This window comes from Oncorhynchus masou, chromosome 31 (genome assembly GCF_036934945.1).
Source record: "Oncorhynchus masou masou isolate Uvic2021 chromosome 31, UVic_Omas_1.1, whole genome shotgun sequence".
NCBI lineage: Eukaryota > Metazoa > Chordata > Actinopteri > Salmoniformes > Salmonidae > Oncorhynchus > Oncorhynchus masou.
Window position 1 is genome coordinate 13,925,681 of NC_088242.1, and position 26,306 is coordinate 13,951,986.

The window sequence follows — 26,306 nt, forward strand, 5'->3', positions numbered from 1 at the left end:
TAAACTGTCATGGTCAAAACACTAAGATCAGGAGAAGTCTGTCCATAATAAAACGCTGTTCTACCTTCTCAACAGCACTATCAACAAGGCAGGTCCTACAGGCCCTAGTTTAGCCGCCCTTGGACTACTGTTCAGTCGTGTGGTCAGGTGCTACATAGAGGGACTTAGGAAAATTACAACGGGCCAAGAACATGGCAGGGCACGGCTGGCCCTGAAATGTACACAGAGAGCTAACATTAATGACATGCATGTCAATCCCTCATGGCTCAAAGTAGAGGACAGATTGACTTCATCAATACTTGTATTTGGAAGAAGTGATGACATGCTGAATGCACAAGCTGTCTGTTTAAACTACTAGCACACAGCTCAGACACCCATCCATACCCCACAAGACATGCCACCAGAGGTCTCTTCACAATCCCAAAGTCCAGAACAGACTATGGGAGGCGCACAGTACTAGATAGAGCCATGACTACATGGAACTCTATTCCACAATACTAGATAGAGCCATGACTACATGGAACTCTATTCCACAATACTACATAGAGCCATGACTACATGGAACTCTATTCCACAATACTACATAGAGCCATGACTACATGGAACTCTATTCCACAATACTACATAGAGCCATGACTACATGGAACTCTTTTCCACAATACTACATAGAGCCATGACTACATGGAACTCTATTCCACAATACTACATAGAGCCATGACTACATGGAACTCTATTCCACAATACTACATAGAGCCATGACTACATGGAACTCTATTCCACAATACTACATAGAGCCATGACTACATGGAACTCTATTCCACAATACTACATAGAGCCATGACTACATGGAACTCTATTCCACAATACTAGATAGAGCCATGACTACATGGAACTCTATTCCACAATACTACATAGAGCCATGAACTCTATTCCACAATACTACATAGAGAACTCTGGAACTCTTTTCCACAATACTACATAGAGCCATGACTACATGGAACTCTTTTCCACAATACTACATAGAGCCATGACTACATGGAACTCTATTCCACAATACTACATAGAGCCATGACTACATGGAACTCTATTCCACAATACTACATAGAGCCATGACTACATGGAACTCTATTCCACAATACTACATAGAGCCATGACTACATGGAACTCTATTCCACAATACTACATAGAGCCATGACTACATGGAACTCTATTCCACAATACTACATAGAGCCATGACTACATGGAACTCTATTCCACAATATACATAGAGCCATGACTACATGGAACTCTATTCCACAATACTACATAGAGCCATGACTACATGGAACTCTATTCCACAATACTACATAGAGCCATGACTACATGGAACTCTATTCCACAATACTACATAGAGCCATGACTACATGGAACTCTATTCCACAATACTACATAGAGCCATGACTACATGGAACTCTATTCCACAATACTACATAGAGCCATGACTACATGGAACTCTATTCCACAATACTACATAGAGCCATGACTACATGGAACTCTATTCCACAATACTACATAGAGCCATGACTACATGGAACTCTATTCCACAATACTACATAGAGCCATGACTACATGGAACTCTATTCCACAATACTACATAGAGCCATGACTACATGGAACTCTATTCCACAATACTACATAGAGCCATGACTACATGGAACTCTATTCCACAATACTACATAGAGCCATGACTACATGGAACTCTATTCCACAATACTACATAGAGCCATGACTACATGGAACTCTATTCCACAATACTACATAGAGCCATGACTACATGGAACTCTATTCCACAATACTACATAGAATGACTACATGGAACTCTATTACAATACTACATAGAGCCATGACTACATGGAACTCATTCCACAATACTACATAGAGCCATGACCATATGGAACTCTATTCCACAATACTACATAGAGCCATGACTACATGGAACTCTATTCCACAATACTACATAGAGCCATGACTACATGGAACTCTATTCCACAATACTACATAGAGCCATGACTACATGGAACTCTATTCCACAATACTACATAGAGCCATGACTACATGGAACTCTATTCCACAATACTACATAGAGCCATGACTACATGGAACTCTATTCCACATAAGGTAACTGACGCAAGCAGTAGAATCAGATAAAAAAAACAACTGATGAAATGCACCTTATGGAACAACGGGGACTGTGAAGAGACACACACACAGGTACAGACACACACACAGGTACAGACACACATACACATGATAAGAGACGCACTCTACACACACTTGCACATGGATGTTGTATTGTGAATATGTGATAGTAGCCTGAGGGAACACACTAAATGGTAAAGTGTTATGCAATGTAATGTCATGTAATAATGTAAATTGTATGTAACTGCCTTAATGTTGCTGGGCCCCAGGAAGAAGAGCTGCTGCCTTGGCATGGATCCTTAATAAATACAAATAGCAACTGAAGCGGTGTCACTAAATCCTAGGTATTATTCTGTGGCCTTGAGTCCACACCTATACACCACAATGGGGCTCTATAGTGTGGTGGTTTATGTACTAGTACACAATGAATGTGATGTCATGTTGTCATTCTAATAAACTAATGCAGTTTAATATTGTTCCCATACATTCATCATTCCCTACGCAAAGTGTTTGTATTGTAGATGATTGTCTGAAACTGCTACTGTGCTGGAATAGGCCATGATGTTTAAAACACTGCCTTTCATTGATATGCATGACAATCCCTGTCATAAGCAGAAATAAACACAACTTAATTTAATTATGCACTGAATTATTCTTATTCAGTTGTTCAGCAATAGTCAAACTGGAAACAAAGACAGTTCATTGCAATGTTGATGGCACCTCTATCCTTATTATGATACATTCTAGCTGTACATCCACAGCAGGACAGAACAATGGCGTGGTTGTCATTGTCCATTTTTGTTTATGAATATGTATGAGGTGTGACTGGGGATTGGTGTGTCATTAAAACAATGGCATAACTGAACGATCTATGAATCCTTTGTCTCAGGTGTTGGGTTGCTCTCAATGACGTGATGTCTGGCAGGCCGTAGCTGACCACTGCACACTGTTCTCCATCCCGATCACTTCCTGACTGTGGTGGATGTGGGGGAGGGGCAAACAGAGATGTAATCACCGTTGGGAGATGGTTTCCGTATGCCCTCTATTGTGAGTCATGATGAGGGAGGTATTGAATCCATTATGAGGTAATGAAGTTGGCTGTACATGTCGTGTATGAGCAGTGTTACCGTTTTGATGTGGACATACAGTTCCAACAGGTTCTCACAGTCTCACTGCAGAATTAGATGTTTATCCACGTTTCTTCAAGTGTCACATTTTGAAGTTGATCCAAACGTCAAATTTCAAAGTGCTTTTGACACCCTGGGTTGCTCCTTTTAACCTTGTATCGTTGCATTTCTTAAGTTTAGTCACTCATTCTGAATGGTTAAGGTAAGGATTAAGGTTTGGGATAGGGATAAACCTTAACCATTCAGACTAAACTTAAGGAAAGGGTTAAGGTTTGGGATAGGGATAAACCTTAACCATTCAGACTAAACTTAAGGAAAGGGTTAAGGTTTGGGATAGGGATAAACCTTAAGTTTAGTCACTCATTCTGAATGGTTAAGGTAAGGGTTAAGGTTTGGGATAGAGATAAACATTAAGTTTAGTCACTCATTCTGAATGGTTAAGGTAAGGGTTAAGGTTTGGGATAGGGATAAACATTAAGTTTAGTCACTCATTATGAATGGTTAAGATAAGGGTTAAGGTTTGGGATAGGGATAAACATTAAGTTTAGTCACTCATTCTGAATGGTTAAGGTAAGGGTTAAGGTTTGGGATAGAGATAAAACAGTGTCCCCTCCCCCACTGGGTTTGAACATCATCATGGGATTACGCCCAACCCCGTCCACAAGGCACTCGTCTCCTTGACTGTAATAGTGCTCACTGTTGCCCCCTAGTGACTGGTTGATAAGGCATTTTCTGACATCCTCAGGACATTGATAGACATCCAATTTCGAAGTCAATCTTTATCTCCCTGGACATACAGTATGCTTTATTTTCATAGCTTTACATGATGGATTGGTTAACAGAAAATTAGCTTACATATTTTAAGTTCTACCATTCTGGCACATGTGATTGGTCCTTACCTGCCGCCTCTTTAAGAAGTCCAGGGCTATCTGTACATTCTGGAGTCTGTGGAACCGCATCCTCCCTTTCTCCCGAGGCTGTGGGCATAGAGGAGGAATGGGAAGAGCGGGTCATGTTAGTGACGTTGCCATGTGGTCTCTCCCTTTCCAAGGACCAGGGACTCACCACACCATTAGTAGTATGAGGACACAGGACATGCTGCTGCCAGGGTCTTACCCACTCATCTGCTGAGGGAAAGAGAGAAAAACCAAAAGGGAGGGAACCAACAAATCCGGATCCAGGGCGGTCATTGGCCAATTCCACAGTAACATAGTTACACTGAAACTCAGATTTTTAACTTTAAAATATATGTCAAACAAAAACCAATGATTGCAAAGTCAACAAACCATACAACTCTATGCACAAGAATTACTTTTAAAAATTTCCACTGAACGTTTTACAAAACACATTTTATTGAAGAACAGTGCAGTCATTCTCTTAACAAACTTTGCATTTGCACTTTTCTTCAAGTTCTTCATTGTTTTTTGTTTGACATACATTTTAAAGTGAAAAATCTGAGTCTCAGCGTCACTGTTACCATGGAATTGGCCTGCTACAAATCACTGCTATTACCACACACTGTATTTACTAGATAGAAAATAAATGTGTCTATGTCCTCCCAAACTGAACTGACAGAACACATCATCTGACATATTTCACCATTCACAACTACAGTAATAATGACAAAAGGCTAAACATGAAGCTATAAACCAGTGTGTCTGAGTGATAAACTCATTCCAATGAGGACCTTTCCCAAATCCAAAAAGCATCTAGGATGAATTTAGCTGTGAGGTAAAACACCTGAAAATGTGTCATTTTGTGAGCAGAGAGCCAAACTCCTGCGAAAGACACCCGTGGACAATGGGAGGTTACAGCTCAAGTTAATGAGATGGAAACTGCGTCACAAGCCAGGCAGTCCCCTGACAACCCGGGATTGAGCTACAGCAAAGCCCTCTGGATTCAGTCATTACTCTCCTGGCTAGACAAGAGAAGAGGCGGAGGGACCCCTTTCACCACAAAAGCCTTTTCCTCAACGGCTCACTCTCCTTTAACTCAGCACGTTCAGTCAAGTGGCTTGGTTTTTGGTATACACTAAATACATTAGAAAGCCACTATCTGATGAAACATGTCCAATGGTTCATAAATGTTGACGTTCAGTTTGATTGTATGGCTCAATGATGCACAAAGCTACTGAGGTTGGACTTAAAGACCCAGGCGGAGCTCTTATGAACCACATAATAATGTTACGTGTTTCAAATGTGACTGAGTTGTGCCAGCGCTTGCAATCCTATCCAAGACTGAAGTGCATGGTGTTTCTCCTTTACTTTCCTATGGCATGTACAATACCAGTTTGTTGTTGTTGAGAAAAATTGAACATGAGCCTGGGCCTTTAGCTCATAAGGCGAGTGCATTGCCATCATGTAATCCATCTCAGCTTGTCAGCTAGCATTTCTAAAGCAATACAGTGGGCCTACTCCCTAGTCTACACAGCAGCATTGAGCACAGAGTTGCTTCTATCATACAATCTACGAGAAAAAAAACTTCACCTAGCCAACTACGGTCCACTAAAGTGAAAAGCCTGTGGAGGGATTGTTGTTCCACTCTCATTAATGTCCACGGCACTCGCTGCATTAGTTGTGTTACAAGGGGGAGGATGGTGAACCACACCTACCCCCTTATCATCATCCTGCTCATGTCCATGCTGCTCAACCGCACATGCTTCTGCCGAACTCACCAACCGCAACGTCTTGAGGAAATCACGCTCCCTTGGCTTACCAGACCGAGTTAACGTGAGCGCAAGAAAGAAACACACAAGGGAGAGACAAATAGACATGGACACAAGTTGGACAAATAAAAAGGAGGACATAAAGTGAAACAATCCAATACAGAAGAAACAGAGGAGAGGAGGAAGAGGGTAGAGAGGAAACAGGATGTAAACAAAAGAGAGTACTACTACTTCGAGGAGAAAAAATCAGCTTCACCTATTTTAGAGGGAACCTCATTTCTCCTCACATGAGTTACAGAGATGCTGTTGCACGTCACCAAACAACGGTGACATCAGAAATGATTGTGATTCATTTTCATATTCTCTAATGCAGGCATACAACCCTGTTCCTGGGGAGTTCCAGCCCTAATCTAGCGCTCCTGATTCTAACAATTAGCCGGATGATAGATAAGCTGAATCAGGTTAGTTACAACTGAAAGTGTAGTTCTCACGGAACAGGATTGGAAAGGCAAGCTCTATTGTGATGACATTTTGAGTGATCCGAACTGAAGTGATCATGATTCCTTGTCTACCTCTCCCATCCATAATCAGGCAGTGTTTTGTTTGGAACACAATGACACAACAAATGTTGTAAACAAGCATCCCACTGGGCACAGACGTCAGTTCAATGTCTAGTTTTGATTGACATTTGGTTGAGTTATCAACTAACGTGAATTCAATGTCACCCTGTCATTGGATTTAGGCTAAAAGTTAGGTGGAAAAAACCTACATTCCCTTATGTTGATGACTTGCAAATCCAATCAGTTTTCCACATTGATTCAACATCATCACATCGAATGTTTGGGTTGAAATTACGTGGAAACAACGTTGATTCAACCAGTTTTTGACCAGTGGGATTGCAGTTGGTTTCCCCCTCGCCTTGAAGCATATATGGTCTTGGGGCATTTTCACATATCTGTTCGACACTAACTGTAGGATATACTGTATATATGGACTTTAGGTGTATGTAAAAACCAAATCAATTCTGGTCCTTGACCAAGAGGTTCAGGATCCAGGACGTGATTTATAAACAATACAATTATATAGCATGTCTGGTAAAGTGAAAACATCATAAAAATGTTTTGCGTGAAGAAAATTGTAGTTTTTTGAAATTCTCATAAATGCACCGTGATACTGCTCCAGTGTACAGACTAATATACGAAAACACCCATTACGTTAATCAGAATCACACAATGGAATGAATTGTGTTATCTTGGGGTTTAGTAGCAAGGCAATCCATAGCCTATAATGTACATCTCTGTTCTAACTTTTCTTTCAAGAACGCAGATACAGTTCCCAAAATAAAACTGTCTAGCACAATTAAAAATGACACCCTATTCCCTATAAATCAAATCAAATCACATTTTATTGGTCACATACACATATTTAGCAGATGTTATTGCGGGTGGATTATTATTATTTTTTATGTCTGTCGGCGCCATCCTGCATTTTTGCATGGGCTCTGGTCAAAAGTAGTTTCCTAGGGAATAGGGATCCATTTCACATACCCTCTGACTCATCATGTACACAGGCTGCATTACCATGACAACACAGTACTCACCAATGACTGGCCAGTCAGGACCTCCAGCAGTGAGATCAGGTTATGTCCATCTCGTAGGTCTTCATACAGGTCATTAACATGCTTCCGGACCTAAAGGCCAGAGGAAAGGAAAGTTCATATAACAATATGATGTATAGCATTTGGCAGATGCTTTTATCCAAAGGGACTCACAATCATGCAGGCATATATTTTAAGTACGGGTGGTCCCGGGAATCGAACCTACTATCCTGGTGTTTCAAGCGCCATCAAATCAAATCACATATTATTTGTCACAAGTGCCAAATCCAACAGGTGTAGGCTTTACAGTGAAATGCTTACTTACGAGCCCTTTCCCAACAATGCAGTTCAAAAATAAGAAACAGAGGCCTCCCGGGTGGTGCAGTGGCCTCGGGCACTGCATCGCAGCGTCAGCTGTGCCACCAGAGACTCTGGGTTCACGCTCAGGCTCTGTCACAGCCGGCCATGACCGGGAGGTCCGTGGGGCGACGCACAATTGGACTAGCATCGTCCGGGTTGGCCGGTAGTGATATCCTTGTCTCATCGCGCACCAGCGACTCCTGTGGCAGGCCGGCGCAATGCGCGCTAACCAAGGTTGCCAGGTGCAAGGTGTTTCCTCCGACACATTGGTGCGGCTGGCTTCCGGTTTGAATGCGTGCTGTGTTAAGAAGCAGTGCGGCTTGGTTGGGTTGTGTTTCGGAGGACGCATGGCTTTCTCCTGTACAGGAGTTGTAGCGATGAGACAAGATAGTCATTACTAACAATTGGATACCACGAAAAAAATCTAATTTAAAAAAGAAAACAAGAAACATTTGTACAAAATAGTAACACAATTAAATATCAATAACGAGGCTATATACAAGGAGTACCAGTACCGAATCAATGTGCAGGGGTACGAGGTGTTGCGGTTATTGAGGTAATACAATATGTAGGTTGGGGTAAAAGTGATTCGACAATCAGGATAGATAATACACAGAGTAGCAGCAGGATATGTGAGTGTGAAAATGTGTGTGCGTTGGAGTGTCAGTGTAGTATGTGTGCGTATGTGGGAAGGCGTATTGAACATGATGAGCATGGATACCTATTGGGATATTTAAATCAGACCTGTGTCAATTTAGTTTGAAGTTTGCACTTTTGAGACTATTCCATTGGTTCCATTGTAGCGTGTAAACTAAATCAAGTGCATTTCAGTCATTTCAAAGCATTTGACGTAATGTATTTGACCCAGGTCTGATTTGAATCTCAAAACATTTACAGTATATTGCCTGACTGAAACTACAATTAGGCCTTAAACAACCTTATTTCCTATTTTTACAGACTGTGATTTATCACCATTTTAATTAGTATATTTTACATGAGGCCGAATCAGGATACTTGTTATTTGACCCAATTTTACTGCAAGGAATTCTAATTGGTCAACCACAGGCTAGGGTCGGGGGTTATAAATTACATCCTGTCACTTTGTTCTGGGGAGAGAATCACTGAGGACAGGAAGAATTAACATCTACTTCTCAGCATCACATCAATGATTTGTCCTCTTTGAATAAACATATTTTTCTCCCCCTGATTTGCTTAGGAGTCTGTGTTATTGAAGAGTAAAATCAGCTGCTGACACAATGGCAAAGTAATCTTTGACAGACAAAGTACAGACGTTCAACCTTTGAATGTGCTCTGGATTAAAGTTAGGGTGATACTACTATCCTTCCTGCATACAGAGCAGCTGCCCCTCCCTCTTCCCATTCAATCTGAGCCTCTTATATACTTCCACTCTGTCAAAATCAAAGAAAAGCCACACCTCTCCATGTGCTTATTTTAACACGTGCTGACCTTTTGAGTTATCCATAACCTGTTTTAGAAAACCTGACTAACAGGGACTTGTCTGTCTTTCTTCACAAAAGGCTTGTAACGGCAATGGTAGCACCGTGCTGAGTTGATGATATAGTTACACCCAAAAGGAGAAGACCTGACAAAGACAAGAAGCCAAAAAGCTCCACTGACTGTGACTGACATGCTGCAAAGAGGCTGGGAATCAGGGTTATATGGTCTTAACATTTCTCTCTAAGACACAACAGCAAAGGCTTTATCAAAAGCATTCCAATCAGGTTCCCCTTCAGACACTAGAGCCTCTGAATAACAGAGGGAGCACATGGCTATGCCACATATCCATGGCCCTCAAAGCACTTCATCCTGCCCCATACTCAACAACTCCAGACCAGTCCTAGGCTTTCTCCTCCCAGTAGGCCACTCTCCCTTTCTTCCTGTCCTGGATACCACTAGGCCTGTGAAATCCCCCGGCTGCCCGGTGACCAGCTTTTACGGAGACCAGGTGCCAGACCCCTCTCATCTCCACATAACCCCAGCTAACAGGCACAGTTATATTGTTTGTATATCATTGTACTTAACTTTGGAACATAATGTTGTCATATTAAATGACAGCATGTTCCAATTCCTGCCAATATCCAGCAACTTCACACAGCCACTGAAGAAGAGTGGAATAACATTTTTTTTTAAATTATTATTATTTATTTATTTGTACTTTTATTTAACTAGGCATGTCAGTTAAGAACAAATTCTTATTTACAATGACAGTCTACCCCGGCCAAACCCTAACCCGGGCGATGCTGGGCCAATTGTGTGCCACCAATCACGGCCGGTTGTGATACGGCCTGGAATCTAAACAGGAGCTGTAGTGACGCCTCGAGCACTAAGATCAACACCATGATCAAGTCTATGCGAAGAAGATGTGACGCGCTGAACGAAGCAAATGGGGGTCACACCAGATATGGACTTGTTTTGTGATCCACGCCCCTACCTTTTTTTAAAGCTAACTGTGACCAAAATATGCATATCTGTATTCCCAGCAATGGAGGCTTCTTAGGGGAATTTAATAACAATGAAAATAGTGAAACATTAAAAAAGTTATCCTTTTTAGATAAAACTATACTAAATATATTCACGCCATCAAATAATTGATTAAAACGCACTGTTTTGCAATGAAGGTCTACAGTAGCCTCAAAAGCACTCTGTAGTGTAGCACTATAGTGTAGTCGGAGGACAGTTAGTTTCTGTCCTCCTCTGGGTACATTGACTTCAATACAAAACAACTTCTGGGTCAACTTCTGGAGGACATCCTCCAGACTATCAGAGCTCTTGCCGCATGAACTGATGTTGTCCACCCAATCAAAAGATCAGAAAGCACTGAAAGCATAAGCTACTGCTATCTAGCACTGCAATGCATAAAGTGTGGTGAGCAGTTGACTAAGGCAATATTTGAACAGTGATGAACAAATTAATGTATTTTACAAAATTAAGGAGGAGAGAGAGATTGAGAGGCAGAGAGAGAGAGAAAGAGAGAGAGAGAGAAAGATAGAGGAGAAAATTACAGCTACAGCTGAAGTTCAGGTAAGGAAACCATTGGTTGTATTTTTATTTACTATAATTTAGTTAGTGAATGCAGCTTGCTAGATTAGCCTACTCAAACACCAGGCTCAAACAGAGAGGGATGATATGTTAGCTAGCTGGCAATGGCTATTCAACACGGGAACTCTTCCAAGTCAAGGTAAGCTTTTGGTTTTATTCATTTATTGCCACTGGGGCCCACCGGTGTAACTGCTAAACTGCTTTCTGACTGTACACTGTACTGTATGATTTAGCGGGTTTACTAACTCATTCATTCTAATATCTATGTTGACTATGACGTTAGTTAATATGGTGACAATAATGTAGGCTGGCTGTGTGTAGCAGTTAGTGGTTATGATATGAAGGTTTTGCTTGGAAAGGTTTTTTCACCTGGTCACAGAAAAGGTGAGAGGAGGAGAGCACGCAGATAGGTTCTATAAGGAATTAAATATACAATGAGCAAAGTGATCATGCTGTTTGTATCTGGCTGCTGTGAAAGTGAACTGTGATTGCGTGTAATCAGGGGTGTATTCATTCCGCCAATCCTGTGGAAAAATGTTTCTTAAACAGAAACAAAAGGAACGAAAAGGGGATAAACATACCTGAATCTGTCCAATAGAAATTCACATTTGCAACTGTTGGACTAATGATTACACCGCATATTAGCTAGATCCAGGCAAGAGTGTGCAAGGCGTTATTGAATGTGCCACTGTCTGTCACCTTGATTACTCAAAATTCTCTCGAGCTGTGGACCTACGTTGTAAACTTTCATTCATAGGCTAGGTTGTAGCAACCTCATGATGGGTACAGGGAAAATTTGAGTATCATGTAGTAGCCTAAACCTATCGATATTACATTGAACTGGGTGAATGGAATAAGAATGACAGTCATCCAATATGTTGTAATAGAAATAAGGCCATGCACTTTAAAAAAATTATCATCCTTCCTCATCTTAAACGGCACTGACCACCACTGATTCACAGTCATGTGAAATGCATAGATTAGGGCCTAATGCATTTATTTAAATTGACTGATTTCCTTATATGAACGGTAACTCAGTAAAATCTTTCAAATTGTTGCATGTTGTGTTTATTTCTTTGTTCAGTGTAGGGCTGTCCCCGACCCCAAACAATATTGTCCGACCGAGAGCAGTCCTGTTCTTTTGACCAATCGATTGTTCTAAATGTTTAACCTTATTTTCCACATATAGACAGACACACGCTAAATGTTTGAATAAAATCAACTACATATGTACTGAGCTTGTCTGATGCTTTAAGTACACTGTTTGATTAAATAATTAAGGCACACAAATGACTCAAAAAGGAGCCCAATGGTCACACTGTGTTAAAAAAAATGACAGCGAGTGCCAGTGTGACTGGCGTACATTGTCTTGCTCTTCGCCCTAATGCAGCGAAATTCGTCTAAATGTTTACATTTATTTTTCCATATATACAAATACACATGCTATGTGTTTGAATAAAATCCACTACATACTGTATGTACTGAGCTTGTCTGATGCCTTAAGTACACTGATTGATTAAATAATTAAGACATACAATTGACTTAAGAAGGAGCCCAATGGTGACACTGACAGCGAGTGCATGTGTGACTGGAGTACGTTGTCTCGTTCTCCGCCCTAATGCAGCGAATAGGCACCACAGCACAGCAAGTATTTATTGCGCTGTCCGTGCTGAAGCTGTAACATCATTACAGCCGTTTAGTTTCTAACTTGTTTCTGACTGAAAAGTTCTGTTACCAAAACATTCCCTGCTCTCTTTACGTGAAACATGTAAGCATCGTATGCATGTGACCAATAGAGCCTGACCTATAGCTTATCGTAATCACATCAGTAAATTGGTATTAACAAACTCTGAACATGGCAACAAGTGACAGCAAAATGGTTGTGGGGGACCTTAAAAATAAACTTGAAACGGACAGGAGTTAAAGGGGAAGTCAGATCTGTGGAAGGAGGGTATATGAGCAAGCATTGCATGAGTATTAAGTGTGCCAAACAGTTGCTGTTAGATTACAATATTATTATTAATTCTGACCATTTGTAACAGTGTAAACAACACTAAATAAATAAGTGTACCGGAGAGTCTGTTCTAACGGGAAAAATAATAACATATAAAGCCTTTATTACAGCCCAGCGACGGTTAAAAACAGCCGAATCTGCTTTATCTGACATTTTGCCGTTGCATGAGGCTTGGTGCTCACAGAATCAGTAGGCTATTAATTAAACAAACACTCAAACAGACAACAGAAGCAAGATCTGTCTTATTTCTGTAGATATGTATGGATGATTTATAAAGCCAGGCACATTTAACTGAAAGGCTATTGATTATAGGACCTAATTAAGTTGGGCTTTCCTCTCTCCTCAATTATCTTAGACAATTAGGCTAAGGCAAGGACTGTTTCCTCGTCTCTGCTGCTGCTGCCTCCACCACATTGTTCTCCCAATATGCTGCATAACTTTGCTATTATGCACATAGCAACATATGGAAAGGCACCAATTATACGGTGCACTTTGTTAGCTTCGGGGGTTTACAACAACTTTGCCTTCGACCAAATCAAGCAGGTTAAATCAATTGAATATGTGACGAAAACAGGATTATAACCTGCTCCCTTTGCACATTACACAACAAACAGACATGGATTTTCATGCATAATAACACATTTCATTGAAATATTTAATGCTTGCTCATATGGAAAAGTGGGGAATGTATCATTTGTGAAGACAGAGAGTGCATGCAGACACTTGTTGCTCTGCCTCCATGACTAGGTGTTCCCTAATTCCACAGCAAATGAACCAGAGTAATTTAGATTCCTGCTGAGTAAACCAAAACGACTCGGTACATGTACACTGCACCATGAGATGGGTGGAAGACATGTAGGCAGGACAAACTCTGACAAGCTAGCAACAACCATCTCCGATTGGCACCTCTGCTCGAGATCTGTCATCAGTAGTGGCAATAAGTGGCTGAGGATAAACGGCGGTCTTTAATGGATTATTCCCTGCATCGGGTAATTACACAGTGTATTTCATCTTCATGGAAACTGACAGGGCTAAAACATGAAACAGCCTGTCGTTCTATTATCATTACCATCATACCATCACTCCTGTGTGTTGTAGAAACAGTAACCATTTCAACACAGAATGGCTGAAAGGTGATGACAGAGAAGTGGATGGACAATACGATAATTAGGCAGTGAGGTATGTGAGAAATCATCTACCTACGGGACCGGATTCATACACAACAAGAGTCCTACTGCCATGGGAAAAGCAAAACAGATTCATCTACATGCCTAGACTGAACCTAGCTAACACTGTACATGTGATGAATTGGGTTACAGGAAGAATCCATTTAAAAACTACATGTTGGTATTGGACTTTCAAGAAGCAAAGTGTCACTTGCCACGTCATCATGATGTCCATCATCTTCATGAAAATCCAAAGTCTTGAAAACTGGACTGCTGACATGCAAACCATTTTTGGACAATATTAACAGTGAACCAATGAAACAACATACCAACATGTAGTTTTTGAGTGGATTTGTCCTTTAAGACTGGTGCAGGCCACAATATTAAAACAATGTTCTCTCTCATATTACATTAAATCTCTTATTATATTATTGATATGGCAGGCCAAATAAAGACTCCCCAATCAAATAAAAGGAAAGATGAATCAAATGAACGCTACACTCTTAGAAAAAATGGTTCCAAAAGGGATCTTCGGCTGTCCCCCATAGAACAGTGGTCCCCAAACGTTTTATAGTCCCGTACTACTTCAAACATTCAACCTCCAGCTGCGTACCCCCTCTAGCACCAGGGTCAGTGCACTCTCAAATGTTGGTTTTTGCCATCATTGTAAGCGTGCCACACACACACTATAAAAAATCAAACTCGATTTATCACATGCGCAGAATACAAGTGTAGACTTTACTGTGAAATGCTTACTTACAAGCCCTTAACCAACAGTGCAGTTCAAGAAGAAGAAAATAGTTACCAAGTAGACTAAAATAAAAGGTAATAATGAAAAGTAACACAATAAGAATAACAATAACGAGGCTAAATACAGGGGCCACCGGTACCAAGTAAGTGTACGGGGTAGAGGCTAGTTGAGGTAATCTGTACATGTAGGTGGGGGTGAAGTGACTATGCATAGGTAACAAACAAACAGCGAGTAGCAGCAGTGTACAAAAGGAGGGGGGAGGTCAATGTAAATTGTCTGGTAACGATTTTATGAATTGTTCAGCAGTCTTATGGCTTGGGAGTAGAAGCTGTTGAGGAGAATTTTGGACCTAGACTTGGCGCTCCGGTACCACTTGCCAAGTGGTAGCAGAGAAAACAGTCTATAACTTGGTTGACAGGAGTCTCTGACAATTTTATGGGCTTTCCTCTAACAATGTCTATTACATAGGTCCTGGATGGCAGGAAGCTTGGCCCCAGTGATGTACTGGGCCATTCGCACTACCCTCTGTAGCGCCTTACGGTCAGATGCCGAGCTGTTGCCATACCTGGCGGTGATGCAACCGGTCAGGATGCTCTTGATGGTGCAGCTGTAGAACCTTTTGAGGATCTGGGGACCCATGACAAATCTTTTCAGTCTCCTGAGGGGGAAAAGTTTTTGTCGTGCCCTCTTCATGACTGCCTTGGTATGTTTGGACCATGATAGTTTGTTGGTGATGTGGACACCAAGGAACTTGAAACTCTCAACCCACTCCACTACAGCCCCGTCGATGTTAATCGGGGCCTTTTCGGCCTGCCTTTTCCTAGAGTACGATCAGCTCCTTAGTCTTGCTCACATTGAGGGAGAGGTTATTGTCCTTGCACCACACTGCCAGTTCTCTGACCTCCTCCCTATAGGCCGTCTCATCGCTGTCGGTGATCAGGCCTACCACTGTTGTGTTGTCAGCAAACTTAATGATGGTGTTGGAGTCACGCAGTGTTTGGCCACGCAGTCATGGGTGAACAGGGAATAAAGGAGGGGACTAAGTACAGACCCCTGAGGGGCCACACTGTTAAGGATCAGTGTGGCAGACGTGTTGTTGCCTACTCTTACCACCTGGGGGCGGCCCATTAGGAAGTCCAGGATCCAGTTGCAGAGGGAGGTGTTTAGTCCCAGAGTCCTTGGCTTAGTGATGAGTTTCGTGGGCACTATGGTGTTGAATGCTGAGCTGTAATGAACAGCATTCTCACATAGGTGTTCCTTTTGTCCAGGTGAGAAAGGGCAGTGTGGAGTGTGATTGAGATTGCGTCATCTGTGGATCTGTTGGGGCGGTATGCGAATTGGAGTGGGTCTAGGATGCTGTTGATGTGAGCCATGACCAGCCTTTCAAACACTTCATGGCTACCAACGTGAGTGCCATGGGGCGGTAATCATTTAGGCAGGTTACCTTCACTTCCTTGGGCACAGGGACTATGGTGGTCTGCTTGAAATATGTAGGTATTCGACTTGGTCAGGAGGAAGTTGAAAATGTCAGTGAAGACACTTAACAGTTGGTCCACGCATGCTTTGAGTACACGTCCTGATAATCCGTCTGGCCCAGCGGCTTTGTGAATGTTGGCCTGTTTAAAGGTTTTGTTCACATCGGCTACCGAGAGCGTTATCATACAGTCATCCAGTACAGCTGGTGCTCTCGTGCATGCTTCAGTGTTGCTTGCCTCGAAGCGAACAGAAAAGGCATTTAGCTTGTCTGGTAGGCTCGCGTCACTGGGCAGCTTGGGTCTGGGATTCCCATTGTAGTCCGTAATAGTTCTCAAGCCCTGCCACATCCGACGAGTGTCAGAGCCAGTGTAGTAGGATTCAATCTTAATCCTGTATTGACGCTTTGCTTGTTTGATGGTTCGTCTGAGGGCATAGCGGGATTTCTTATAAGCGTCCGGATTAGTCTCCCGCTCCTTGAAATGGCAGCTCTAGCCTTTAGCTCGATGCAGATGTTGCCTGTAATCCATGGCTTCTGGTTGGATATGTATGTACAGTCACTGTGGGGATGATGTCATCGATGCACTTTTGATGAAGCCGATGACTGAGCTGGAGTATTTCTCAATGACATTGGATGAATCCAGGAACATATTTGGTCACAAGATTTGCCAAATGGAGGGCGGGGGAGAGCTTTGTATGCATCTCTGTGTGTGGAGTAGAGGTGGTCTAGGGTTTGTTTTTCCCCTGGTTGCACATGTGACATGCTGGTAAAAATTTGGTAAACTGATTTAAGTTTGCCTGCATTAAAGTCCCTGGCCACTAGGAGCGCCGCTTCTGGGTGAGCATTTTCTTCTTTGCTTATGGCCTTATAGAGTTGGATGAGAGCGGTCTTAGTGCCAGCTTTGCTTTGTGGTGGTAAATAGACGGCTACGAATAATACCGATGAGAACTCTCTTGGTCGATAGTGTGGTCTACAGCTTATCATGAGATACGCGTCTCTGTTCTGCCGGTGCATGGAAAATCCTGCTAACTCTATATTATCCATATCTTTGTTCAGCCATGTCTCGGTGAAACATAAGATGTTACATGTCCCGTTGGTAGGTTCATCTTAATCAAAGGTTAATCGTAGGTCATATACGATACATTTATTAAACGTAAGAATGAGTGTGAGTTTTTGTCAGAACCCAGCTCGTGGGAAGTGACAAAAAGCTCTTATAGAACCAGGGCACAAATAATAATATAATAATAATCAATAATTTTGCTCATTATTTATTTTGCCATCTTACATATAAAACCTTATTTGTTCATCAAAAATTGTGAGAAACTCACCACAGGTTAACGAGAAGGGTGTGCTTGAAAGGAAGCACATACCTCTGCAATGTTGGGTTGTATTGGAGAGAGTCTCAGTCTTAAATCATTTTCCACACACAGTCTGTGCCTGTATTTAGTTTTCAGGGGAGCCGAGAATCTACTCTCACATAAGTACGTGGTTGCAAAGGGCATCAGTGTCTTAACAGTGCGATTTGCCAAGGCAAGAAACTCTGACCGCAGCCCTATCCAGAAATCTGGCAGTGGCTTCTGATTAAATTCTATTTTCACAGAACCGCTTGTTGCAATTTCGATGAGGCTCTCTTGTTTAGATATCGATAAGTGGACTGGAGGCAGGGCATGAAAGGGATAACGAATCCAGTTGTTTGTGTTGTCCATTTCTGAAAAGTACCTGCGTAATTGCACACCCAACTCACATAGGTGCTTCGATATATAACATTTGACATTGTCCGTAAGCTTGAGTTCATTTCCACACAAAATATCATACAATGATGGAAAGACTTGTGTGTTGTCCTTGTTAATGAAGACAGAAAAGAGCTCCAACTTCTCAATCATAGCCTCCATTTTGTCCTGCACATTGAATTTAGTTGCAGAGAGTCAAGAAAACTTTAAGCTTGTCTCTCATTTTTTTTAAATCTGTCAATACTTTGCCCCTTGATAACCAGCGCACTTCTGTAGGTTTTAAAAGCGGTACATGCTCGCTGCCCATATCATTGCATAATTCAGAAAATACATGAATGTTCAGGGGCCTTGCATTAACAAAGTTAACCATTTTCACTGTAGTGTCCAAAACTTCTTTCATGTTATCAGGCATGCCGTTGGCAGTAAGAGCCTCTCGGTGGATGCTGCAGTGTACCCAAAAGGCGACGCGTTATCACTACTCTATGTCTCCCTGTCATGGCTTTTGCGCCATCAGTAGATACCAACACATCTTGACCACCAAAGTCCATTTGATGTCACAAAGCTGTCCAGTACTTAAAAAATATCCTCTCATGTCCTGGTTTCCAATGGTTTGCAGAAGAGGATGTCTTCCTTAATTGACCCCCACGTTTGAAAACATGTAATTGTGAATTACATTTTTATTTGGTCTACCCCCCACGGCATTGCGCGTACCCCCACCCAGTTTGGGAATACCTGCATATAGGAGAATCCTTTTTGCTTCCGGTAAAACACTTTTTGGTTCCAGGTAGTACAATCCTTTTGGGATCCATGTAGAACCCTACCCAAAATGGTTCTACTTGGAACCATGTAGAACCCTTTCCACAGAGGATTCTACATGGAACCCAAAATGTTTCTATTACCTGGAACCAAAAAGTGTTTTTCCTGGAACCAAAATGGGTTCTCCTATGGGGACAGCTGAAAAACCCTTCTAGGTTCTAGATAGCACCTATTTTTCTAAGAATGTATTTCTAAAAGAGGCTCAAAGGACATTAAATTCTTACCTTCAGGAGATGTTGGTTTATCCATTTTGTAAAAGTCTTTTTCTGCACTCTGTCTCTTTCATCTGAGGAAAACACACAGAAATAAATACATTTAGGAAGGTACTTTACATACGTACATTCAGTACATCACATGAGACTGCTGAGGGGAGAAAGGCTCATAATAATGTCTGGAACGGAGCTAACCATGTGTTTGTTTTATACAATACCGTTCCAGTCATTACCACATACCTGTCCTCCCCAATTAAGGTGCCACCAACTTCCTGTGGTAAGCATGGTGTAACTTTAAGGCACACACACACACATATTCACAGAAACACACACACACACACACACAGACACAGACACACAGGAAATGGTAATTTGCATGACAAGCAGAATTGTGACATGGTATGTGTGATTTACTATATAACTCTACAGTTATTGAATGAGCCCTTCATGAATGAGCCCTTCATTCCTCTTGTCAATATATATGCTCTTATCAATATCCAACCACTGTATACATATGATTGTATTATGATTTTTCTTTGGATCCCCATTAGCTGTTGAAGAAGCAGCAGCTACTCTTCCTGGGGTCTTACTTACAAGTGGGTTCATTCCCAGTAGTCTCCAGAGAGATTGATCTTTTTGGAAGCGTAATTGAAAAGAAGTAACTTCTATGCATGAGGCCTAGCTTCCATTACTTATGATTCACTATTGTACACTGTCAACCACATTATTTTGTGTTTCTTGTATCCATGACATCCAGACTGGCCGCTTCCACATGCAGCCTCTAACAGACATCAGTCTCTCTGGGATAGAAAATGGAAAGATAAAGGCTCAATTGTAGGCTGTCAAGACAAAAACTATCACCAGCTATGCTACACAGACAAAAACATTTGCTATGAGAATCTAACAACATAGACAAAATACCTATCTAATATTTCTGTATCATTAGCCTAACAAAATCCATTACTGTACTGCAACACTGCACATGGACAGTAGGCTACTGGTCCTGAGACACACAGCTTGGGGAGAGACCCTCCATACTTACTATTACCTGTCTCACACAGAAAGACAGAGAGAAGGCTGCAGTGTGGGATTCAGGATTCAGGCCAGATGTCTGTCTGTCCTGTTTTATCTCTCTGCCTAAAGGTCCATCTGCTACAAGCACTCATAGGCATACTTTGATACCAATCACGAGCCCAGTAAATCACATTAAAAACATGACATTATAAACTTCACATTTAACAAAGCCTCTGTCTCAGCTTTAAAAACAACAACAACCCCACACAATCTGCATCTTCTTGGACTTTGGAACCAACATGCAAAAGAGAAGCTAGTCCAATTACAACAGCATTATAACACAACAAGATTTAGCTTTGGGAGGTTTTAAGATCCCCCCTGTAAATGAGAAACTAGGGCAAGCTTAAACGCTCAGTCAGCAATTGAAATTCCCAATCTTCTGAACCCGGAAGAGGATTGGAGGGAAGCAAAGCAGAAAGACACATGATACTGACCCATGCAGCACATCAACGTCACCAGGTGAGCTCTGAGCTCCCCCTCACTCCCCAGCAGGTGCCATATCTCCTTAGCCATTGTTAGCTCCCGGGGACTCTGGAGAGAGTGTATCATGGTCCTGGCAGAGGGATGTGTGTGAGCTACCAGCGTTACTAAAGGAGCAGCAACAGACTCCTCCTGTCTGCCTCGAGGGCAGCCTGCAGTTACTCCACTTTTCATCAAGCATCCAGAACGAGTTCTGTCAGGTTTTCCAACACAACTCAGTGGTCTTCTTATGTGGTTCATGTTTACTTAAGGCCACAGCACAAATGCATTTGAGGAACTAACTAATAAGGAACTTTCACTGGGGACGGGCCAAATTCTGAAATTGCATTCTTGTCCCCCCAGTTTTACCATTGGAATGTGATACAAAACGAGACAACGGTGAGCTTTCGGACAATGTGGATGTCTAATGCCTCTGAGCAGCTGGGTAGGCTGTTTGGACTTTTTATCCAACTGGATATTTAACACAAATATATACAAAAAGTTATGTCCCCACCCACTTCTAAAACCAAAGTTCCACCCCTGCTAATAATGCTCCTTAAGAAAAGGAGCAAAGGTATTTGTCTGCTTAGAAACCATTTTTTTCGAATGACATTTTAACCTGAAATGGGAAGGGGCATCATTGCAGTAGAACATAGGAATAGATATAACAATTAAAGATTCAATATGCATTTAACCCAATCAGAGAAGTCTGAATACAAATGATTAGTCTGCATTTCCACACATACAGCACATCCTACAGTGCACCGCCCACAACAGTATCAATTACTGTTTCATAAAACACATTTAGCACACTCACTTGCGCTCGTTGGGAAAAAACCACAACACCAACTGAAATCAAAACAACCACACCCTTTACTTAAGGCTGCATAAAATATGATGCCAAAATTAGCATACAAAACACAGGCAATGGCATGAGGTACATTGGTCAGTTCAGAGGCAAATACTGATGGGTGATTATTCATATAGGCCTTTCCTTAATACAGAGGTGTCTCAATGGTGCTGCCACTGTCAGTGTGTCTCAGAGGACATTTCCATGTGGTTCATCTATAAATACTATGTGTGTAAAGCTGCAGAGGATTCACTACTGGGCTGGGAGTCTGGGACTGGGAATTGCTCCACATTTTAGCGGACAGAACACAGAACATTTGGGAGAGTTAAGGCTGTCCCCGACTCAAAGAAATCTTGGTCGACCGAGAGTCGTCCTGTTCTTTCGACTAATTCGTCGAAACGTTTACATTTATTTTTTACAAATATAAACAGACACAGCCTATGTGTTTGAATAAAATCAACTACACACAGTACCAGTCAAAGATTTGGACACACTTACTCATTCAAGGGTTCATACATTACCTGGTAAAACTAATGAGCCTTACTTGAGCCCTTCTCCACGACATTGAAGTTGATCCAGCCAGTCAAGTGCAAGTTCCAACACAAGCACACACTGCAGGACCGGCAGACCAAAATACTCATTAGCAAACATGGTCTGGATCCCCCTACAAAACAAGGGTGTGCCGAATCCAGGCCCTCTCTTGGTTTTTCATGCTTAACTGTTGATGGTTGGAAGTGCTACAGTCCACCCAGGGCAATGGGAATGTGTTAAATGTGTTCCCTTACAGCTCTTGCCCTCTGACTTGACTCGGTTGATGTTTGTAGTATCACAAGTCTACATGAATCTGTTACACTTTCTCTGTCCACTTGGAAGGTTACTCTTTGGAGTCTAAAGCCAAAGAGAGGAGTAGCTTTAAACCGGTTAACTATTGAAACATCATGTGATGTGACAAAATGCCAGAGGGGAATTTGAAGAATAATATTGACACTAGTCATTTAAGCAATAAGGCCCGAGGAGTCATTTAAGCAATAAGGCCCGAGGAGTCATTTAAGCATTAAGGTCCGAGGAGTCATTTAAGCAATAAAGTCCGAGGAGTCATTTAAGCAATAAGGTCCGAGGAGGATTGGTATATTGGCCACAACATTATTTATTTTTTTACTATTTTCTACATTGTAGAATAATAGTGAAGACATCACAACTATGAAATAACACCTATGGAATCATGTAGTAACCAAAACGTGTTAAATAAATCAAAATATATAAAATATTTGAGATTCTTCAAAGTAGCCACCCTTTGACTTGATGACAGCTTTGCACTTTATTACAACATAGCAAAGACTAAAAACAGCTGAATCTGATCCTCTCATCTGCCTCCAGAGGTCCACGTTGAGCCATGGTAGAGAGTTTTCCATCTTGGCTTTCGTTGACATTTCCTGGTAAAACAGGTATCCACTTTGTCAATAGCTGACAGAGATGTTCTGTATCCAGACTCTGGGTCTTCATTGCTTAAGAGATCAGATCAATCAATATGACTTATAGCTGCATCGTAGTTACATTAATATGGTTCCTAAATCTCTTTTTATGGATCTTTCTAACCACCAATGGAACATTGTGGTCAGATATGCCAGTTAGTAAGTTAATGGACTTAGTTTTTCGATCAGGTCCAGGTCTGATAGTAAACACCGGATCAGTTTGAGTCTGGGATGACTTTGTTACTCTGATTGGACCTTGTATTATTTGAGTCAGGTTGAAATAGTCTGTGATCTCTTTGAGCTTTTTCCTGCAAGTTATGTTTTACCACTTTATATTGAAATCACCCATGAAGATTATCTCCTTCTTATGATCACATTCTTTAAGCATGGTATTTAGATGGTCTTAAAACAAGATATCAGAAGTTGGTGGTCGATATAATACAATAACAGTGAGAGACATATGAGGGGAGAGGAAGACATTCAGTCCCATACATGCAAGGTCATTGGCATGTTTATGATATGATTGCATTTAAAGTTATCTTTCATGTACATAAGCAATCCACCCCCTCTACCCTTTCCCCTGAATATCCAGAGACATTAAAGCAGAAATAGGAGAAGATTTCTTCAGCCATTGTCACGACTTCCGCCGAAGTCGGCTCCTTTCCTTGTTTGGGTGGCGTTCGCCGGTCGACGTCACCGGCTTTCTAGCCATCGCCGCTCCATTTTTCATGTATCCATTTGTTTTGTCTTGTTTTGCACACCTGGTTTACATTCCCCAATTACACTGCATGTATTTATTCCTCTGTTCTCCCTCATGTCTTCGTGTGATATTGTTTGTGTGTTACATGTTTTGTAACGCGCCAGGGTGGCGTTCGTTATTTCCGTGTTATTTCACGAAGCCTGTATGAATTGTTAAACATTCATGTTTTGTGACTGTTTGTGCACGCTATACACTTTGCCTTGATGGCTGGAGGTTTTTGACGCAGCTGCGTCCGTCTGTAATCTTTCTCCTCCCGTAATAAAGTGTGCGCCTGTTCACAATTCTCTGCTCTCCTGCACCTGACTTCACCAGAAGTACGCACACGCCTGACAGCCATGTCTCAGAGAAACAGAAAAAATAATCAAGATTAGAGTCATTCATTAAATGTTTTACTTGTTCACTCAGAAATAATGCTACAAATATTTAGGTGACCTCCTAATATTCATCTAGGCTTGGAATGAGGGTCCCAGAGCATTTTAGCCTGATTACCGGTTTGACAAGTTTCATGGTACAAGGTTTTCTAATAGCTGGATTAAGGGAACTGATTATCTGTCTCGAAGGCGGGTTTTGTTTGGGACATGTATTAAAATTGTATTATCTGCAGATTGCTCATTCGTTTGAAAAGCCTTGTTATCGACAGAGGTTATGCTCACATACACAGAATGTCCGTCTCTGAACCAGAAAATATAGGCTACTCAAATATAGATTATTTCAAACATTCACGTTCTACCATTCATCAATGATTTGGTTCTGGATTCTTTTTCCCACTTCTCCCAGAATTACATCCTCCATATCAGCCGTTTTCTGTCTGCAGGTGACCTAACTCCAGACTCTGATGGGGAGCTTGGTACCCTGGTCCGTTTGGGTGTTTGTTGATTCCGGATTGTTTGAATGAAAGCCTTGATGTTTGGCTGCTGTCTTTAGTATTCCCCAGAGAGTTGCACTGCCTTTGGAGTCTCTTATTATCCTCAGAGTTTTCTATTGGGTTATGATTGTCACTTCTCTCAGTTGCCACTTTTCCAGCTTCATGTTTAGCGTTTTTCCTCTTATTCTTCTTTTTCTTGGAATGAGAGGTCATTGTTGAAGTAGACTCTGGCTCACCAGGTACCAACTCCAATGTGTCATTCACTCCGTCTTTGTCCTTAGGAGCCCAGAAATTATGCTCTTCAACCTCAAGTCTCACTTTCTGTCATTTCAGCTGAGATATGTGATACGTCTGCCCTACTCATAGGGACAGGATTGTTGTCCTGCACCTAGTGTGAAAAAGTTTCCTCTATGCAACTTATGTTGTCCAGTGTAGTAGGATTGTACTCTACCATCTCCTGACCCCTCTAGTGTGGGATTGTGTCAGCCAGTCCTGTCTATGCGCAGGACCTTGTCCATCATAAAATACTTTGATCCAGTGAGTGTCCATCTTTCCATCTTTACTTTTAAATGATCTCCATTGTATCAGTTTGTGTGTTGACCCTTGTATCTTATCATGCACCTCATCACTCTCCCCACCACCTTACACCCAGCTTTAGCCAGACACTCAGTCACAACACTATCATCACAACACTATCATCAAGTTGTTTGTTCGTAAATATCCTTTGCTATTCATTTTACATTTTTAGATGTGATATGTTTTATGACTGCTGCTAGATGAATTTCCTCTCTGAGGACATTAAACGTTTTCTGAATCTGAATTCTGAATCTTAAGTCTGAATCTGAATATGCTGATTCAGGCAGATCTTTAATTGTAACTAGAGTTCTGGTCAGCCATGCGCCACTTCAAACTGAACAGATTATTCTCGTTGAACATAACATGTTTTCCTCTGACTGTTATTTCTCTGATCAGAAGCTTTGCCCTTGCTTCCTTACTGAGAAGATATATGTCAGAGTGCACATGCTCTCTGTACTGACCTCAAGTGGTTTGGATGAATTTCATGTATGAGAATGTGATAGAGCTCCTCCTCCTTAATGGGGTTGGCTATGACCTCCTCCTTTGTCAAGATTTCTCTCTCCATGATAAAAATAGGTAAAACAATCTCCTTTTGGGCATTTCGTCCCACAACCTTACTCCAGGTCTCATTTTCCTTGACATCAGTTTTTGCATCGCTGGTAATATACACAACTACAGCAGCCATTTTAATTGTAGTGTTAATGTTTAAAGTAATTTGTTTTACATTGAAATGTATCAACAAGACTATTCAACATTATGCAGTGAATTGAGGCTGTTCTGAGGGCAAAAGGGGGTGCAACTCAATATTAGGAAGGTGTCCTTAATGCTTTGTACAATCAGTTCCCAACTATATATATATTATTTCCATACTCTGACATTGCTCATTCTGATATTTCTTAACTATTTTATATATTTTTTACTTTTTGTTTAATGTTTTGCTAGAAATTACTGCAGTGTTGGAGCTACAAACATTTCACTTAACTTGCGTTTAAAATCTGCAAATCTGTGTGCGCACAAATAAACTTCGATTTGGATTGCACATGAGGGAGGACAAAATATCCATCCCACCTCTACCCTTTCATGGGAACACACCCTGGGAA

At 41.5% G+C, this 26,306-nt stretch overlaps 1 protein-coding gene across 1 annotated transcript in view; it reads right to left on the reverse strand.

The window, feature by feature from the left end:
• The window catches only part of LOC135523470 (dystonin-like), a 210,139-nt gene that overhangs the window by 127,198 nt on the left and 56,635 nt on the right, over window positions 1-26,306 (reverse strand). The window contains exons 5-7 of the mRNA XM_064950162.1: window positions 19,163-19,224; window positions 7,571-7,660; window positions 4,205-4,282 (exon numbers count right to left, since the gene is read on the reverse strand). Coding sequence (XP_064806234.1) covers window positions 4,205-4,282; window positions 7,571-7,660; window positions 19,163-19,224 — 230 coding nt within the window. The remainder of the gene's footprint in view (window positions 1-4,204; window positions 4,283-7,570; window positions 7,661-19,162; window positions 19,225-26,306) is intronic.